The following is a 21349-nucleotide window of genomic DNA, read 5'->3' on the forward strand; positions in this document are numbered from 1 at the left end:
ATGATAATACTGTATACTCTCTCCCTCCCTCAACCTACCATGATAATACTGTATACTCCCTCCCTCCCTCAACCTACCATGATAATACTGTATACTCTCTCCCTCCCTCAACCTACCATGATAATACTGTATACTCTCTCCCTCCCTCAACCTACCATGATAATACTGTATACTCTCTCCCTCCCTCAACCTACCATGATAATACTGTATACTCTCTCCCTCCCTCAACCTACCATGATAATACTGTATACTCTCTCCCTCCCTCAACCTACCATGATAATACTGTATACTCTCTCCCTCCCTCAACCTACCATGATAATACTGTATACTCTCTCCCTCCCTCAACCTACCATGATAATACTGTATACTCTCTCCCTCCCTCAACCTACCATGATAATACTGTATACTCCCTCCCTCTCTCCCTCAACCTACCATGATAATACTGTATACTCTCTCCCTCCCTCAACCTACCATGATAATACTGTATACTCCCTCCCTCTCTCCCTCAACCTACCATGATAATACTGTATACTCCCTCCCTCCCTCAACCTACCATGATAATACTGTATACTCCCTCGCTCCATTTCCCTGAGAAGCTCGTGTTGTGTGGGTTGAAATAGTTTTGTGATGAGATTCTCACTGTAGCACAAAACGGAGAGAAGAAAGGATGAATTACAGGGTCAAATGGTCCGTCTGTATGGTGACTGGCTGTGAGGGAGGGAGGGAGGTAGGGAGGGAGGGAGGTGTAGAGAGAGGATGCCTGCAAATATAAGAAAGTAGAAAGAGCTCTGAGTAGACAAGACAACACACAGAGAGTGAGTGTAAATACAACCCATGTTTATTTATTTTCCCTTTTTTTGTACTTCAACTATTTACACATTGTTACAACACAGACCCTGTGGTCTACTGGTCTCATAGCAACACAGACCCTGTGGTCTACTGGTCTCATAGCAACACAGACCCTGTGGTCTACTGGTCCCAGTGATGCTTAGCAACACAGACCCTGTGGTCTACTGGTCCCAGTGATGCTTAGCAACACAGACCCTGTGGTCTACTGGTCCCAGTGATGCTTAGCAACACAGACCCTGTGGTCTACTGGTCTCATAGCAACACAGACCCTGTGGTCTACTGGTCCCAGTGATGCTTAGCAACACAGACCCTGTGGTCTACTGGTCTCATAGCAACACAGACCCTGTGGTCTACTGGTCCCAGTGATGCTTAGCAACACAGACCCTGTGGTCTACTGGTCCCAGTGATGCTTAGCAACACAGACCCTGTGGTCTACTGGTCCCAGTGATGCTTAGCAACACAGACCCTGTGGTCTACTGGTCTCATAGCAACACAGACCCTGTGGTCTACTGGTCCCAGTGATGCTTAGCAACACAGACCCTGTGGTCTACTGGTCTCATAGCAACACAGACCCTGTGGTCTACTGGTCTCATAGCAACACAGACCCTGTGATCTACTGGTCCCAGTGATGCTTAGCAACACAGACCCTGTGGTCTACTGGTCCCAGTGATGCTTAGCAACACAGACCCTGTGGTCTACTGGTCCCAGTGATGCTTAGCAACACAGACCCTGTGGTCTACTGGTCCCAGTGATGCTTAGCAACACAGACCCTGTGGTCTACTGGTCCCAGTGATGCTTAGCAACACAGACCCTGTGGTCTACTGGTCCCAGTGATGCTTAGCAACACAGACCCTGTGGTCTACTGGTCCCAGTGATGCTTAGCAACACAGACCCTGTGGTCTACTGGTCTCATAGCAACACAGACCCTGTGGTCTACTGGTCCCAGTGATGCTTAGCAACACAGACCATGTGGTCTACTGGTCTCATAGCAACACAGACCCTGTGGTCTACTGGTCTCATAGCAACACAGACCCTGTGATCTACTGGTCCCAGTGATGCTTAGCAACACAGACCCTGTGGTCTACTGGTCCCAGTGATGCTTAGCAACACAGACCCTGTGGTCTACTGGTCCCAGTGATGCTTAGCAACACAGACCCTGTGGTCTACTGGTCCCAGTGATGCTTAGCAACACAGACCCTGTGGTCTACTGGTCCCAGTGATGCTTAGCAACACAGACCCTGTGGTCTACTGGTCCCAGTGATGCTTAGCAACACAGACCCTGTGGTCTACTGGTCTCATAGCAACACAGACCCTGTGGTCTACTGGTCCCAGTGATGCTTAGCAACACAGACCCTGTGGTCTACTGGTCCCCAGTGATGCTTCGCAACACAGACCCTGTGGTCTACTGGTCCCAGTGATGCTTGGCAACACAGACCCTGTGGTCTACTGGTCCCAGTGATGCTTAGCAACACAGACCCTGTGGTCTACTGGTCCCAGTGATGCTTAGCAACACAGACCCTGTGGTCTACTGGTCTCATAGCAACACAGACCCTGTGGTCTACTGGTCCCAGTGATGCTTAGCAACACAGACCCTGTGGTCTACTGGTCTCATAGCAACACAGACCCTGTGGTCTACTGGTCCCAGTGATGCTTAGCAACACAGACCCTGTGGTCTACTGGTCTCATAGCAACACACACCCTGTGATCTACTAGTCTCGTAACAACACAGACCATGTGAACTACTGGTCCCAGTGATGCTTAGCAACACAGACCCTGTGGTCTACTGGTCCCAGTGATGCTTAGCAACACAGACCCTGTGGTCTACTGGTCCCAGTGATGCTTAGCAACACAGACCCTGTGGTCTACTGGTCCCAGTGATGCTTAGCAACACAGACCCTGTGGTCTACTGGTCCCAGTGATGCTTAGCAACACAGACCCTGTGGTCTACTGGTCCCAGTGATGCTTAGCAACACAGACCCTGTGGTCTACTGGTCCCAGTGATGCTTAGCAACACAGACCCTGTGGTCTACTGGTCTCATAGCAACACAGACCCTGTGGTCTACTGGTCCCAGTGATGCTTAGCAACACAGACCCTGTGGTCTACTGGTCCCAGTGATGCTTAGCAACACAGACCCTGTGGTCTACTGGTCCCAGTGATGCTTAGCAACACAGACCCTGTGGTCTACTGGTCCCAGTGATGCTTAGCAACACAGACCCTGTGGTCTACTGGTCCCAGTGATGCTTAGCAACACAGACCCTGTGGTCTACTGGTCTCATAGCAACACAGACCCTGTGGTCTACTGGTCCCAGTGATGCTTAGCAACACAGACCCTGTGGTCTACTGGTCTCATAGCAACACAGACCCTGTGGTCTACTGGTCCCAGTGATGCTTAGCAACACAGACCCTGTGGTCTACTGGTCCCAGTGATGCTTAGCAACACAGACCCTGTGGTCTACTGGTCCCAGTGATGCTTAGCAACACAGACCCTGTGGTCTACTGGTCCCAGTGATGCTTAGCAACACAGACCCTGTGGTCTACTGGTCCCAGTGATGCTTAGCAACACAGACCCTGTGGTCTACTGGTCCCAGTGATGCTTAGCAACACAGACCCTGTGGTCTACTGGTCCCAGTGATGCTTAGCAACACAGACCCTGTGGTCTACTGGTCTCATAGCAACACAGACCCTGTGGTCTGCTGGTCTCATAGCAACACAAACCCTGTGGTCTACTGGTCCCAGTGATGCTTAGCAACACAGACCCTGTGGTCTACTGGTCCCAGTGATGCTTAGCAACACAGACCCTGTGGTCTACTGGTCTCATAGCAACACAGACCCTGTGGTCTACTGGTCCCAGTGATGCTTAGCAACACAGACCCTGTGGTCTACTGGTCCCAGTGATGCTTAGCAACACAGACCCTGTGGTCTACTGGTCCCAGTGATGCTTAGCAACACAGACCCTGTGGTCTACTGGTCCCAGTGATGCTTAGCAACACAGACCCTGTGGTCTACTGGTCCCAGTGATGCTTAGCAACACAGACCCTGTGGTCTACTGGTCCCAGTGATGCTTAGCAACACAGACCCTGTGGTCTACTGGTCCCAGTGATGCTTAGCAACACAGACCCTGTGGTCTACTGGTCCCAGTGATGCTTAGCAACACAGACCCTGTAGTCTACTGGTCTCATAGCAACACAGACCCTGTGGTCTACTGGTCGCAGTGATGCTTAGCAACACAGACCCTGTGGTCTACTGGTCTCATAGCAACACAGACCCTGTGGTCTACTGGTCTCATAGCAACACAGACCCTGTGATCTACTGGTCTCATAGCAACACAGACCCTGTGATCTACTGGTCCCAGTGATGCTTAGCAACACAGACCCTGTGGTCTACTGGTCCCAGTGATGCTTAGCAACACAGACCCTGTGGTCTACTGGTCTCATAGCAACACAGACCCTGTGGTCTACTGGTCCCAGTGATGCTTAGCAACACAGACCCTGTGGTCTACTGGTCCCAGTGATGCTTAGCAACACAGACCCTGTGGTCTACTGGTCCCAGTGATGCTTAGCAACACAGACCCTGTGGTCTACTGGTCCCAGTGATGCTTAGCAACACAGACCCTGTGGTCTACTGGTCCCAGTGATGCTTAGCAACACAGACCCTGTGGTCTACTGGTCTCATAGCAACACAGACCCTGTGGTCTACTGGTCTCATAGCAACACAAACCCTGTGGTCTACTGGTCCCAGTGATGCTTAGCAACACAGACCCTGTGGTCTACTGGTCCCAGTGATGCTTAGCAACACAGACCCTGTGGTCTACTGGTCTCATAGCAACACAGACCCTGTGGTCTACTGGTCCCAGTGATGCTTAGCAACACAGACCCTGTGGTCTACTGGTCCCAGTGATGCTTAGCAACACAGACCCTGTGGTCTACTGGTCCCAGTGATGCTTAGCAACACAGACCCTGTGGTCTACTGGTCCCAGTGATGCTTAGCAACACAGACCCTGTGGTCTACTGGTCTCATAGCAACACAGAACCTGTGGTCTACTGGTCTCATAGCAACACAAACCCTGTGGTCTACTGGTCCCAGTGATGCTTAGCAACACAGACCCTGTGGTCTACTGGTCCAAGTGATGCTTAGCAACACAGACCCTGTGGTCTACTGGTCTCATAGCAACACAGACCCTGTGGTCTACTGGTCCCAGTGATGCTTAGCAACACAGACCCTGTGGTCTACTGGTCTCATAGCAACACAGACCCTGTGGTCTACTGGTCTCATAGCAACACAGACCCTGTGATCTACTGGTCCCAGTGATGCTTAGCAACACAGACCCTGTGGTCTACTGGTCCCAGTGATGCTTAGCAACACAGACCCTGTGGTCTACTGGTCCCAGTGATGCTTAGCAACACAGACCCTGTGGTCTACTGGTCCCAGTGATGCTTAGCAACACAGACCCTGTGGTCTACTGGTCCCAGTGATGCTTAGCAACACAGACCCTGTGGTCTACTGGTCCCAGTGATGCTTAGCAACACAGACCCTGTGGTCTACTGGTCCCAGTGATGCTTAGCAACACAGACCCTGTGGTCTACTGGTCCCAGTGATGCTTAGCAACACAGACCCTGTGGTCTACTGGTCCCAGTGATGCTTAGCAACACAGACCCTGTGGTCTACTGGTCCCAGTGATGCTTAGCAACACAGACCCTGTGGTCTACTGGTCCCAGTGATGCTTAGCAACACAGACCCTGTGGTCTACTGGTCCCAGTGATGCTTAGCAACACAGACCCTGTGGTCTACTGGTCTCATAGCAACACAGACCCTGTGGTCTACTGGTCCCAGTGATGCTTAGCAACACAGACCCTGTGGTCTACTGGTCTCATAGCAACACAGACCCTGTGGTCTACTGGTCTCATAGCAACACAAACCCTGTGGTCTACTGGTCCCAGTGATGCTTAGCAACACAGACCCTGTGGTCTACTGGTCCCAGTGATGCTTAGCAACACAGACCCTGTGGTCTACTGGTCTCATAGCAACACAGACCCTGTGGTCTACTGGTCCCAGTGATGCTTAGCAACACAGACCCTGTGGTCTACTGGTCCCAGTGATGCTTAGCAACACAGACCCTGTGGTCTACTGGTCCCAGTGATGCTTAGCAACACAGACCCTGTGGTCTACTGGTCCCAGTGATGCTTAGCAACACAGACCCTGTGGTCTACTGGTCCCAGTGATGCTTAGCAACACAGACCCTGTGGTCTACTGGTCTCATAGCAACACAGACCCTGTGGTCTGCTGGTCTCATAGCAACACAAACCCTGTGGTCTACTGGTCCCAGTGATGCTTAGCAACACAGACCCTGTGGTCTACTGGTCCCAGTGATGCTTAGCAACACAGACCCTGTGGTCTACTGGTCCCAGTGATGCTTAGCAACACAGACCCTGTGGTCTACTGGTCCCAGTGATGCTTAGCAACACAGACCCTGTGGTCTACTGGTCCCAGTGATGCTTAGCAACACAGACCCTGTGGTCTACTGGTCTCATAGCAACACAGACCCTGTGGTCTACTGGTCCCAGTGATGCTTAGCAACACAGACCCTGTGGTCTACTGGTCCCAGTGATGCTTAGCAACACAGACCCTGTGGTCTACTGGTCCCAGTGATGCTTAGCAACACATACCCTGTGGTCTACTGGTCCCAGTGATGCTTAGCAACACAGACCCTGTGGTCTACTGGTCCCAGTGATGCTTAGCAACACAGACCCTGTGGTCTACTGGTCTCATAGCAACACAGACCCTGTGGTCTACTGGTCCCAGTGATGCTTAGCAACACAGACCCTGTGGTCTACTGGTCCCAGTGATGCTTAGCAACACAGACCCTGTGGTCTACTGGTCCCAGTGATGCTTAGCAACACAGACCCTGTGGTCTACTGGTCTCATAGCAACACAGACCCTGTGGTCTACTGGTCTCATAGCAACACAAACCCTGTGGTCTACTGGTCCCAGTGATGCTTAGCAACACAGACCCTGTGGTCTACTGGTCCCAGTGATGCTTAGCAACACAGACCCTGTGGTCTACTGGTCTCATAGCAACACAGACCCTGTGGTCTACTGGTCCCAGTGATGCTTAGCAACACAGACCCTGTGGTCTACTGGTCCCAGTGATGCTTAGCAACACAGACCCTGTGGTCTACTGGTCCCAGTGATGCTTAGCAACACAGACCCTGTGGTCTACTGGTCCCAGTGATGCTTAGCAACACAGACCCTGTGGTCTACTGGTCTCATAGCAACACAGACCCTGTGGTCTACTGGTCTCATAGCAACACAAACCCTGTGGTCTACTGGTCCCAGTGATGCTTAGCAACACAGACCCTGTGGTCTACTGGTCCCAGTGATGCTTAGCAACACAGACCCTGTGGTCTACTGGTCTCATAGCAACACAGACCCTGTGGTCTACTGGTCCCAGTGATGCTTAGCAACACAGACCCTGTGGTCTACTGGTCTCATGGCAACACAGACCCTGTGGTCTACTGGTCTCATAGCAACACAGACCCTGTGATCTACTGGTCCCAGTGATGCTTAGCAACACAGACCCTGTGGTCTACTGGTCTCATAGCAACACAGACCCTGTGGTCTACTGGTCCCAGTGATGCTTAGCAACACAGACCCTGTGGTCTACTGGTCTCATAGCAACACAGACCCTGTGGTCTACTGGTCCCAGTGATGCTTAGCAACACAGACCCTGTGGTCTACTGGTCCCAGTGATGCTTAGCAACACAGACCCTGTGGTCTACTGGTCCCAGTGATGCTTAGCAACACAGACCCTGTGGTCTACTGGTCCCAGTGATGCTTAGCAACACAGACCCTGTGGTCTACTGGTCCCAGTGATGCTTAGCAACACAGACCCTGTGGTCTACTGGTCCCAGTGATGCTTAGCAACACAGACCCTGTGGTCTACTGGTCCCAGTGATGCTTAGCAACACAGACCCTGTGGTCTACTGGTCCCAGTGATGCTTAGCAACACAGACCCTGTGGTCTACTGGTCCCAGTGATGCTTAGCAACACAGACCCTGTGGTCTACTGGTCCCAGTGATGCTTAGCAACACAGACCCTGTGGTCTACTGGTCTCATAGCAACACAGACCCTGTGGTCTACTGGTCCCAGTGATGCTTAGCAACACAGACCCTGTGGTCTACTGGTCTCATAGCAACACAGACCCTGTGGTCTACTGGTCTCATAGCAACACAAACCCTGTGGTCTACTGGTCCCAGTGATGCTTAGCAACACAGACCCTGTGGTCTACTGGTCCCAGTGATGCTTAGCAACACAGACCCTGTGGTCTACTGGTCTCATAGCAACACAGACCCTGTGGTCTACTGGTCCCAGTGATGCTTAGCAACACAGACCCTGTGGTCTACTGGTCCCAGTGATGCTTAGCAACACAGACCCTGTGGTCTACTGGTCCCAGTGATGCTTAGCAACACAGAGGGTCTACTGGTCCCAGTGATGCTTAGCAACACAGACCCTGTGGTCTACTGGTCCCAGTGATGCTTAGCAACACAGACCCTGTGGTCTACTGGTCCCAGTGATGCTTAGCAACACAGACCCTGTGGTCTACTGGTCCCAGTGATGCTTAGCAACACAGACCCTGTGGTCTACTGGTCTCATAGCAACACAGACCCTGTGGTCTACTGGTCCCAGTGATGCTTAGCAACACAGACCCTGTGGTCTACTGGTCCCAGTGATGCTTAGCAACACAGACCCTGTGGTCTACTGGTCTCATAGCAACACAGACCCTGTGGTCTACTGGTCCCAGTGATGCTTAGCAACACAGACCCTGTGGTCTACTGGTCCCAGTGATGCTTAGCAACACAGACCCTGTGGTCTACTGGTCCCAGTGATGCTTAGCAACACAGACCCTGTGGTCTACTGGTCCCAGTGATGCTTAGCAACACAGACCCTGTGGTCTACTGGTCCCAGTGATGCTTAGCAACACAGACCCTGTGGTCTACTGGTCCCAGTGATGCTTAGCAACACAGACCCTGTGGTCTACTGGTCCCAGTGATGCTTAGCAACAGTTTATTGATATTTTGTCTCTATTATATATATATATCTAATAGTAATTAACCCTTAGGATAGGCGTCTTTTATGACTTCCAGCCACTGTCCCGGACCGTCCCTGCTTTTATATCGCAATTTGAAACATTTCAATGAGCAGAAATGAAGTTTCATGGCCACAAATTTCTCTGGTCCGGATAATATCCTGGTGCTGAGAGAGAAAGCTTTAGGGGAAAGGTGTACGGTTGTTTTTCTTAACGCAGCGCAGCCCCAATCCCACACGTTCTTTGTAAACTGCCGCGTCGGTGTTTCGGGCTGAGAATGAAAACTCTGGTGTGTGTGTGTGTGAGTGAGTGGAAGGATGTGGAAGGGAAGCTGTAACAATGACTTCCTGCCTCCAGGACTCCAGGTCTGACCTTCACCATCTCAAGGGACCATAGGTCATGGGCGGGGGACACACTGGCTGTGGAGCTCTTTCCGTCTATTGAAATAACTTACAGCAGCCAATCATACTTTGTGTCCCAAAATGCCACCTTATTCCCTATACTTTTGACCAAATGTAGTGCACTAAAATAGGGAATAGGGTGGCATTTTTGGGACGTAGACATCCAAGTGCAGTCCTTCAGCCAGTCATTTACAGGAGCAGCAGTGGCCCTTTGGCAGGATGACCTTTCCCCTGGCAGGAAGAGACAGGAAGAGAACGTCACCACTCACAACCTGCTGTTTCATGCTCTATCTCACTAACTCTGTTCTCTCTCTCTCTCTCTCTCTCTCTCTCTCTCCCCTGTCTCCCTCTCTATCTCACTAACTCTGTTCTCTCTCTCTCTCTCTCTCTCTCTCTCTCTCCTGTCTCCCTCTCTATCTCACTAACTCTGTTCTCTCTCTCTCTCTCTCTCTCTCTCTCTCTCTCCCCTGTCTCCCTCTCTATCTCACTAACTCTGTTCTCTCTCTCTCTCTCTCTCTCTCTCTCTCTCCCCTGTCTCCCTCTCTATCTCACTAACTCTATTTACTCTCTCACCGGTCTCCATCTCCATCTCTCTATCTCACTAACTGTGTTCTCTCTCTCCCCTGTCTCCCTCTCTATCTCACTAACTCTGTTCTCTCTCTCTCTCTCTCCCCTGTCTCTCTCTCTCCCCTGTCTCCCTCTCTATCTCACTAACTCTGTTCTCTCTCTCTCTCTCCCCTGTCTCTCCCCTGTTCTCTCTCTCTCTCTCCCCTGTCTCTCTCTCTCGCTCTCACCCCTGTCTCCCTCTCCGTCTCTCTAGTACCTGGGCCATGTAGAGGTGGAGGAGTCCAGAGGAATGCATATCTGTGAGGGCGCTGTGAAGCGTCTCAAGACGGTAGGTAGACCTCTCAATGTCTGTCTCACTATGTAGTCTACTCACTGGACAGTCTGTTTCACCCTACAGGCCTATGGGCTCGTCCTCTCCCTTCCTCCCCCCTCTCTCTCTCTACTCCACTCTGTCCATTCTTGCCAGCTAACAGTCTCTCCCATCACAGTAGTTTTCCCTCCTCCTCGCGGCGTTACGTACTTGATTTCCCGTAAATCTGCCGTGTTTATTCCCAGCCCTGACGCCTGGCTCTGAATGTACACTTTTAAACACTGCTACTCACTCCAACCAGCATCCTGTTGTAGCCTTCAGTCTGGCTCTAGAGGTCCAGACCCGCCCTCCCTCCCTCCGTCCCTCCCTCCGTCCGTCTGTCTCTGTCTGTCAAGCCCAGCCTAGTTCACTGAGGACAGGGCAGGCAGATAGACAGGCTAGCGTCTGTCGGTCAGTCTATCTACTTCCTGCCGACCGTTCCGGAGGAGTTAAGTCAACGAACATTCGGAAACGCTTTATTTGGATAGTCCGTCTGTAGATGCTCTACAGACTATCAGTAACATTTCAACTAACATATATATAACCGCAACATGCAACAAATTCAAAGATTTTACTGAGATTGTTCATATAAGGAAATCAGTCAATTCAATAAATTGGATCCTAATCTATGGATTCCACATGACTGGGAATACAGATATGTATCTGTTAGTCACAGATACCTTTAAAAGAAAGGTAGGGGGTGTGGATCAGAAAAGCAGTCAGTATCTGGTGTGACCACCATTTAGCCTCATGCAGCGCTACACATCTCCTTCACATAGAGTTGATCAGGCTGTTGATTGTGGAATGTTGTCCCACTCCTCTCCAATGGCTGTGTGAAGTTGCTGGATATTGGTGAGGAACTGGAACACGCTGTCGTACACGTAGATCCAGAGCATCCCAAACATGCTCAAAGGGTGACATGTCTGGTGAGTATGCAGGCCATGGAAGAACTGGGACATGTTCAGCTTCCAGGAATAGTGTGCAGATCCTTGTTGACATGGGGGCCGTGCATTATCATGCTGAAACATGAGGTGATGGCGGTGGATGAATGGCACGACAATGGGCCTCAGGATCTCATCACGGTATCTCTGTTCATTCAAATTGACCTTCGATAAAATGCAAATGTTGTCGGTAGTTTATGCCTGCCCATACCAGAACCTCACCTCCACCATGGGACACTCTGTTCACAACGTTGACATCAGCAAACCGCTCACCCAGACGACGCCATAACACTTGGTCTGCGGTTGTGAGGCCGGTTGGACGGACTGACAAATTCTCTACAACGATGTTGGAGGTGGCTGTTGGTAGAGAAATAAAAATATATAATGCTCTGGCAACAACTCTGGTGGACAGTCCTGCAGTCAGCATGCCAATTTCACGCTCAATCAAAACTTTAGACATCTGTGGCATTATGTTGTGTGACAAAACTGCACATTTTAGAGTGGCCTATTATTGTCCCCAGCACAAGGTGCACCTGTGTAATGTTCATGCTGTTTAATCAGCTTCTTCATATGCCACACCTGTCAGGTGGATGGATTATCTTGGCAAAGGAGAAATGCTCACTAACAATAATGTAAACAAATTTGAGAAATCAGCTTTTTGTGTTTATGGAACATTTCTGGGATTTTTTATTTCACCTCATGAAACATGGGACCAACACTTTACATGTTGTATTTGTATTTTTGTTCAGTGTACTAATCTTAGCTCTAACCTTAACCCTTATTCTAACCTTAACCCTTATCCTAACCTTAACCCTTATTCTAACCTTAACCCTTATTCTAACCTTAACCCTTATTCTAACCTTAACCCTTATTCTAACCTTAACCTTTATCCTAACCTTAACCCTTATTCTAACCTTAACCCTTATTCTAACCTTAACCCTTATTCTAACCTTAACCCTTATTCTAACCTTAACCCTTATTCTAACCTTAACCCTTATCCTAACCTTAACCCTTATCCTAACCTTAACCCTTATCCTAACCTTAACCCTTATCCTAACCTTATCCTAACCTTAACCCTTATCCTAACCTTAATCCTTATCCTAACCTTAACCCTTATTCTAACCTTAACCCTTATTCTAACCTTAACCCTTATTCTAACCTTAACCCTTATTCTAACCTTAACCCTTATCCTAACCTTAACCCTTATCCTAACCTTAACCCTTATCCTAACCTTAACCCTTATCCTAACCTTAACCCTTATTCTAACCTTATCCTAACCTTAACCCTTATTCTAACCTTAACCCTTATTCTAACCTTAACCCTTATTCTAACCTTAACCCTTATCCTAACCTTAACCCTTATTCTAACCTTAACCCTTATTCTAACCTTAACCCTTATTCTTACCCTAACCTAACCTTAACCCTTATCCTAACCTTAACCCTTATTCTTACCCTAACCTTACCTTAACCCTTATCCTAACCTTAACCCTTATTCTTACCCTAACCTTAACCCTTATCCTAACCTTAACCCTTATTCTTACTAACTCTAACCTTAACCCTTATCCAAACCCTAACCCTAACCTTAACCCTTATCCTAACCTTAACCCTTATTCAAATCAAATCAAATTTATTTATATAGCCCTTCTTACATCAGCTGATATCTCAAAGTGCTGTACAGAAACCCAGCCTAAAACCCCAAACAGCAAGCAATGCATGTGTAGAAGCACGGTGGCTAGGAAAAACTCCCTAGAAAGGCCAAAACCTAGGAAGAAACCTAGAGAGGAACCAGGTTATGAGGGGTGGCCAGTCCTCTTCTGGCTGTGCCGGGTGGAGATTATAACAGAACATGGGCCAAGATGTTCAAATGTTCATAAATGACCAGCAGGGTCAAATAATAATAATCACAGTAGTTGTCGAGGGTGCAACAGGTCAGCACCTCAAGAGTAAATGTCAGTTGGCTTTTCATAGCCGATCATTGAGAGTATCTCTACCACTCCTGCTGTCTCTAGAGAGTTGAAAACAGCAGGTCCGGGACAGGTAGCACGTCCAGTGAACAGGTCAGGGTTCCATGGCCGTAGGCAGAACAGTTGAAACTGGAGCAGCAGCACGGCCAGGTGGACTAGGAAAATCAAGGAGTCATCATGCCAGGTAGTCCTGAGGCATGGTCCTAGGGCTCAGGTCCTCCGAAAGAGAGAATTAGAGAGAGCATACTTAAATTCACACAGGACACCGGATAAGACAGGAGAAATACTCCATATATAACAGACTGACCCTAGCCCCCCCGACACATAAACTACTGCAGCATAAATACTGGAGGCTGAGACAGGAGGGGTCGGGAGACACTGTGGTCCCATCCGACGATACCCCCGGACAGAACCAAACAGGCAGGATATAACCGCACCCACTTTGCCAAATCACAGCCCACACACCACTAGAGGGATATCTTCAACCACCAACTTACCATCCTAAGACAAGGCCGAGTATAGCCCACAAAGATCTCCGCCACGGCACAACCCAAGGGGGGGCGCCAACCCAGACAGGAAGACCACGTCAGTGACTCAACCCACTCAAGTGACGCACCCCTCCTAGGGACGGCAGGGAAGAGCACCAGTAAGCCAGTGACTCGGCCCCTGTAATAGGGTTAGAGGCAGAGAATCCCAGTGGAGAGAGGGGAACCGGCCAGGCAGAGACAGCAAGGGCGGTTCGTTGCTCCAGAGCCTTTCCGTTCACCTTCACACTCCTGGGCCAGACTACACTCAATCATAGGACCTACTGAAGAGATGAGTCTTCAATAAAGACTTAAAGGTTGAGACCGATTCTGCGTCTCTCACATGGATAGGCAGACCATTCCATAAAAATGGAGCTCTATAGGAGAAAGCCCTGCCTCCAGCTGTTTGCTTAGAAATTCTAGGGACAGTTAGGAGGCCTGCGTCTTGTGACCGTAGCGTACGTGTAGGTATGTACGGCAGGACCAAATCGGAAAGATGGGTAGGAGCAAGCCCATGTAATGCTTTGTAGGTTAGCAGTAAAACCTTGAATTCAGCCCTTGCCTTAACAGGAAGCCAGTGTAGAGAGATTAGCACTGGAGTAATATGATCACATTTTTTGGTTCTAGTCAGGATTCTAGCAGCTGTGTTTAGCTTTATCCGGGTAGGAGGAAAGTAGAGCATTGCAGTAGTCTAATCTAGAAGTGACAAAAGCATGGATACATTTTTCTGCATCATTTTTGGACAGAAAGTTTCAGATTTTTGCAATGTTACGTAGATGGAAAAAAGCTGTCCTTGAAACTGTCTTGATATGTTCGTCAAAAGAGAGATCAGGGTCCAGAGTAACGCCGAGGTCCTTCACAGTTTTATTTGAGACGACTGTACAACCATCAAGATTAATTGTCAGATTCAACAGAAGATCTCTGTTTCTTGGGACCTAGAACAAGCATCTCTGTTTTGTCTGAGTTTAAAAGTAGAACATTTGCAGCCATCCACTTCCTTATGTCTGAAACACAAGCTTCCAGCGAAGGCAATTTTGGGGCTTCACTATGTTTCATCGAAATGTACAGCTGTGTGTCATCTGCATAGCAGTGAAAGTTAACATTATGTTTCCGAATGACATCACCAAGAGGTAAAATATATAGTGAAAACAATAGTGGTCCTAAAACGGAACCTTGAGGAACACCGAAATTTACAGTTGATTTGTCAGAGGACAAACCATCCACAGAGACAAACTGATATCTTTCTGACAGATAAGATCTAAACCAGGCCAGAACTTGTCCGTGTAGACCAATTTGGGTTTCCAATCTCTCCAAAAGAATGTGGTGATCGATGGTATCAAAAGCAGCACTAAGATCTAGGAGCACAAGGACAGATGCAGAGCCTCGGTCTGACGTCATTAAAAGGTCATTTACCACCTTTACAAGTGCAGTCTGAGTGCTATGATGGGGTCTAAAACCAGACTGAAGCTTTTCGTATACATTGTTTGTCTTCAGGAAGGCAGTGAGTTGCTGCGCAACAGCTTTTCTAAAATTTTTGAGAGGAATGGAAGATTCGATATAGGCCGATAGTTTTTTATAATTTCTGGATCAAGATTCGGCTTTTTCAAGAGAGGCTTTATTACTGCCACTTTTAGTGAGTTTGGTACACATCCGGTGGATAGATGAGCAGTTTATTATGTTCAACATAGGAGGGCCAAGCACAGGAAGCAGATCTTTCAGTAGTTTAGTTGGAATAGGGTCCAGTATGAAGCTTGAAGGTTTAGAGGCCATGATTATTTTCATCATTGTGTCAAGAGATATAGTACTAAAATACTTTAGTGTCTCCCTTGATCCTAGGTCCTGGCAGAGTTGTACAGACTCAGGACAATGGAGCTTTGGAGGAATACGCAGATTTAAAGAGGAATGTAATTTGCTATCTAATGATCATGATCTTTTCCTCAAAGAAGTTCATGAATTTACCACTGCTGAAGTGAAAGCCATCCTCTCTTGGGGAATGCTGCTTTTTAGTTAACTTTGCGACAGTATCAAAAAGACATTTCGGATTGTTCTTATTTTCCTCAATTAGGTTGGAAAAATAGGATGATCGAGCAGCAGTGAGGGCTCTTCGATACTGCACGGTACTGTCTTTCCAAGCTAGTCGGAAGACTTCCAGTTTGGTGTGGCGCCATTTCCATTCCAATTTTCTGGAAGCTTGCTTCAGAGCTCGTGTATTTTCTGTATACCAGGGAGCTAGTTTCTTATGACAAATGTTTTTTGTTTTTAGGGGTGCGACTGCATCTAGGGTATTGCGCAAGGTTAAATTGAGTTCCTCAGTTAGGTGGTTAACTGATTTTTGTACTTGGGTAGGTGGAAGGAGTCTGGAAGGGAATCAAGGAATCTTTGGGTTGTCTGAGAATTTATAGCACGGCTTTTGATGATCCTTGGTTGGGGTCTGAGCAGATTATTTGTTGCGACGCAAACGTAATAAAATGGTGGTCCGATAGTCCAGGATTATGAGGAAAAACATTTAAGATCCACAACATTTATTCCACGGGACAGAACTAGATCCAGAGTATGACTGTGGCGGTGAGTAGGTCCAGAGACATGTTGGACAAAACCCACTGAGTCGATGATGGCTCCGAAAGCCTTTTGGAGTGGGTCTGTGGACTTGTCCATGTGAATATTAAAGTCACCAAAAATTAGAATATTATCTGCTATGACTACATGGTCCGATAGGAATTCAGGGAACTCAGTGTGGAATATATGGCCCAGGAGGCCTGTAAACAGTAGCTATAGAAAGTGATTGAGTAGATTGGCTGCATAGATTTCATTACTAGAAGCTCAAAAGACGAAAACGTCGTTTTTTTGTTGTTGTAAATTGAAATTTGCTATCGTAAATGTTAGCAACACCTCCGCCTTTGCGGGATGCACGGGGGGTATGGTCACTAGTGTAACCAGGGGGTGAGGCCTCATTTAACACAGTAAATTCATCAGGCTTAAGCCATGTTTCAGTCAGGCCAATCACATCAAGATTATTATCAGTGATTAGTTAATTGACTATAACTTCCTTGGAAGTGAGGGATCTAACATTAAGTAGCCCTATTTTGAGATGTGAGGTATCACAATCTCTTTCAGTAATGGCAGGAATGGAGGAGGTCTTTATTCTAGTGAGATTGCTAAAGCGAACACCGCCATGTTTAGTTTTGCCCAACCTAGATCGAGGCACAGACACAGTCTCAATGGGGATAGCTGAGCTGACTACACTGACTGTGCTAGTGGCAGACTCCACTAAGCTGGCAGGCTGGCTAACAGCCTGATGCCTGGCCTGCACCCTATTTCATTGTGGACCTAGGGGAGTTAGAGCCCTGTCTATGTTCGTAGATAAGATGAGAGCACCCCTCCAGCTAGGATGGAGTCCGTCACTCCTCAACAGGCCAGGCTTGGTCCTGTTTGTGGGTGAGTCCCAGAAAGAGGGCCAATTATCTACAAATTCTATCTTTTGGGAGGGGCAGAAAACAGTTTTCAACCAGCGATTGAGTTGTGAGACTCTGCTGTAGAGCTCATCACTCCCCCTAACTGGGAGGGGGCCAGAGACAATTACTCGATGCCGACACATCTTTCTAGCTGATTTACACACTGAAGCTATGTTGCGCTTGGTGACCTCTGACTGTTTCATCCTAACATCGTTGGTGCCGACGTGGATAACAATATCTCTATACTCTCTACACTCACCAGTTTTAGCTTTAGCCAGCACCGTCTTTAGATTAGCCTTAACGTCGGTAGCCCTGCCCCCTGGTAAACAGTGTATGATCGCTGGATGATTCTTTTTAAGTCTAATACTGCGGGTAATGGAGTCGCCAATGACTAGGGTTTAATTTGTCAGAGCTAATGGTGGGAGGCTTCGGCATCTCAGACCCCGTAACGGGAGGAGGAGAGACCAGAGAAGGCTCGGCCTCTGACTCCGACTCGCTGCTTAATGGGGAGAACCGGTTGAAAGTTTCTGTCAGCTGAAAGCGCGATACCGGTTGAGCATTCCTACAGCGTTTCCCTCCAGAAGCCATGAGAAAGTTGTCCGGCTGCGGGGACCGTGCGAGGGGGTTTATACTAACGTTACTATCTGTACTTACTGGTGGCACAGACGCTGTTTCAACCTTTCCTACACTGAAATTACCCTTGCCTAACGATTGCGTCTGAAGCTGGGCTTGCAGCACAGCTATCCTCGCCGTAAGGCGATCGTTCTCCTGTATATGGCAGTGAATGATGGTCTTAACCCTTTACACTGGTGGGAATTGGCCTAAATGGATGAGGCTAAATGTTTATGTTTCTTACAGAAGATAATATGAAAAGCATATGCATAACCATCGTAGCAGGATATGATGTCATCTGGTAACTGTACATCAAACGGGCTCACTCTGTTCAGAACTACCCAGTGTATTCCATGTCATCTGGTAACTACATCAAACATAGTGATTATAAAGGTTGACATTGTGTATGATATGAGTTTATATGACATGAGTTTATATGATATGAGTTTATATGATATGAGTTTATATGATATGAGTTTATATGACATGAGTTTTATGGTTTGGAAATGTGAAGTGCACATTTGGACTCACAGGTGTTTTGGTTTGCTTGTATGACATCAAAGCGGTATTTATTATAATCCTCTACAGCTCATCTTTTCAGAATACATCAAGCCCTCTTAATTTACAGCTTTTCTCTCACTCAGACAACAACACATTTTGCTAAAGTTAACCAATTAGCAGGAGGGATGGGGGCAACTTCCTGTCACGTGGTGCTCAAGAATCAGAACAGCTGTCAATCAAAACCCCCATACAGAGCTGAGAAGCACAGAACGAGAGCCTGATGTATAGCGTGTTAGTGGACAGCCTGACCTGATGTATAGCGTGTTACTGGACAGCCTGACCTGATGTATAGTGTGTTAGTGGACAGCCTGACCTGATGTATAGCGTGTTAGTGGACAGCCTGACCTGATGTATAGCGTGTTAGTGGACAGCCTGATGTATAGCGTGTTACTGGACAGCCTGACCTGATGTATAGCGTGTTAGTGGACAGCCTGACCTGATGTATAGCGTGTTAGTGGACAGCCTGACCTGATGTATAGCGTGTTAGTGGACAGCCTGACCTGATGTATAGCGTGTTAGTGGACAGCCTGACCTGATGTATAGCGTGTTAGTGGACAGCCTGACCTGATGTATAGCGTGTTAGTGGACAGCCTGACCTGATGTATAGCGTGTTAGTGGACAGCCTGACCTGATGTATAGTGTGTAACTGGACAGCCTGATGTATAACATGTTAGTGGACAGCCTGACCTGATGTATAGCGTGTTAGTGGACAGCCTGACCTGATGTATAGCGTGTTACTGGACAGCGTAACAGCGTGATGTATAGCGTGTTACTGGATGTATGTTATTGGTCCATACACATGGTTAGCAGGTGTTAATGCGAGTGTAGCGAAGTGCTTGTGCTTCTAGTTCCGACAGTGCAGTAATATCTAACAAGTCATCTAACAATTCCCCAACAACTACCTTATACACACAAATCTAAAGGGGTGAATGAGAATATGTACATATAAATATATGGATGAGTGATGGCCGAGCGGCATAGGCAAGGTGCAATAGATGGTATAAAATACAGTATATTCATATGAGATGAGTAATGTAAGATATGTACACATTGTTTAAAGTGGCATTGTTAAAGTGACTAGTGATCCATTTATTAAAGTGGCCAGTGATTGTGTCAGTATGTAGGCAGCAGTCTCTCTGAGTTAGTGATGGCTGTTTAACAGTCTGATGACCTGGAGATAGAAGCTGTTTAACAGTCTGATGGTCTGGAGATAGAAGCTGTTTAACAGTCTGATGGCCTTGAGATAGAAGCTGTTTTTCAGTCTCTCTGTCCCAGCTTTGATTCACCTGTACTGACCTCGCCTTCTGGATGATAGCAGGGTGAACAGGCAGTGGCTCGGGTGGTTGTTGTCCTTGATTATCTTTTTGGCCTTCCTGTGACGTCGGTGTCCTGGAGGGCGGGTAGTTTGCCCACGGTGATGAGTTGTGCAGACCGCATCACCCTCTGGGTTTTGGGTGACAAGCCAACTTTCTTCAGCCTCCTGAGGTTGAAGAGACGCTGTTACACCTTCTTCACCACGTTGTCTCTGTGGGTGGACCATTTCAGTTTGTTGATGATGTGTACGCAGAGGAACTTAAAACTTTCCACTTTCTCCACTGCTGTCCCTTCGATGTGGCGCTCCCTTTGTTTTTCCTGAAGTCCAGGATCATCAACTTTGTTTTGTTGACATTGAGTGAGAAGGTTGTTTTGCTGACACCACACTTTGAGTGCCCTCACCTCCTCCTTGTAGGCCGTCTCGTCGTTGTTGGTAATCAACCCCACTACTGTTGTGTCGTCTGCAAACTTGATGATTGAGTTGGAGGCGTATATGACCACGCAGTCGTGGGTGAACAGGGAGTACAGGAGAGGGCTGAGCACGCACCCTTGTGGGGCCCCAGTGTTGAGGGTCAGCAAGGTGGAGATGTTGTGTCCTTCCTTCACCACGTGGGGGCGGCCCGTCAGAGTCCAGGACCCAATTGCACAGGGCGGGGTTGGGACCCAGGGCCTCCAGCTTGATGGTGAGCTTGGAGGGTACTATGGTGTTGAATGCTGAGCTATAGTCAATGAACAGCAGTCATACATTAGGTATTCCTCTTGTCCAGATGGGATAGGGCAGCGTGCAGTGTGATGGCGATTGCATCGTCTGTGGACCTGTTAGGGCGGTATGCAAACTGAAGTGGGTCTAAGGTGGCCGGTAAGGTGGAGGTGATATGACGACATGAGTGAGTGCTATGGGGTGGTAGTCATTGTGTAACCTTTTTTTGAACTAGGCAAGTCAGTTAAGAACAAATTCTTATTTACAATGACGGCCTACCGGGGAACAGTGGGTTAACTGCCTTGTTCAGGGGCACAACGACACATTTTTACCTTGTCATCTTGGGGATTCGATCCAGCAACCTTTCGGTTACTGGCCTAACGTTCTAACCACTAGGCTACCTGCCACCCCTTTTCCTTTAGCTCAGTTACCTTAGCTTTCTTGGGTACAGGAACAATGGTGGCCATCCTGAAGCATGTGGGGACAGCAGACTGAGATGGGGAGAGATTGAATATGTCCGTAAACACACCAACCAGCTGGTCTGCGCATGCTCTGAGGACGCGGCTAGGGATGCCGTCTAGGTCAGCAGCCTTGCGAGGGTTAACCCGTTTAAATGTTTTACTCACGTCGGCCACGGAGAAGGAGACGGGGCGTAGTTGTTGTTAGCAGGCCTTGACGGTGGCGCAGTACTATCCTCAAAGTGGGCAAAGAAGGTGTTTAGTTTGTCTTGAAGCGTGACGTCGGTGTCCGTGAAGTGGCTGGTTTTCTTTTTGTAGTTCGTGATTTTCTGTAGACCATGCCACATACGTCTTGTGTCTGAGCCGTTAAATTGCGACTCCACTTTGTCCCTGTACTGGCAATAACTACACTGTTTATGTTCAGTCATATTCCCAGACCTCTTTCCATGGTTAAATGCGGTGGATCGCGCTTTCAGTTTTGCGCGAATGCCGCCATCCATCCACGGTTTCTGGTTAGGGTAGGTTTTAATAGTCACAGTGGGAACAACATCTCCAATGCACTTCTTTATAAATT

The 21349-nt window shown here is 48.2% G+C and overlaps 1 protein-coding gene across 4 annotated transcripts in view; it reads left to right on the plus strand.

Moving 5' to 3' along the window:
* Positions 1-21349, plus strand: part of LOC106594790 (protein numb homolog) — a 114062-nt gene that overhangs the window by 67340 nt on the left and 25373 nt on the right. For all 4 annotated transcript variants that reach the window (XM_082958315.1, XM_082958295.1, XM_082958351.1 and 1 more), the window contains exon 3: positions 10155-10229. In XM_082958315.1, coding sequence (XP_082814441.1) covers positions 10155-10229 — 75 coding nt within the window. The remainder of the gene's footprint in view (positions 1-10154; positions 10230-21349) is intronic.

Source organism: Salmo salar, chromosome 01 (genome assembly GCF_965601325.2).
Source record: "Salmo salar chromosome 01, fSalSal1, whole genome shotgun sequence".
Lineage (NCBI taxonomy): Eukaryota > Metazoa > Chordata > Actinopteri > Salmoniformes > Salmonidae > Salmo > Salmo salar.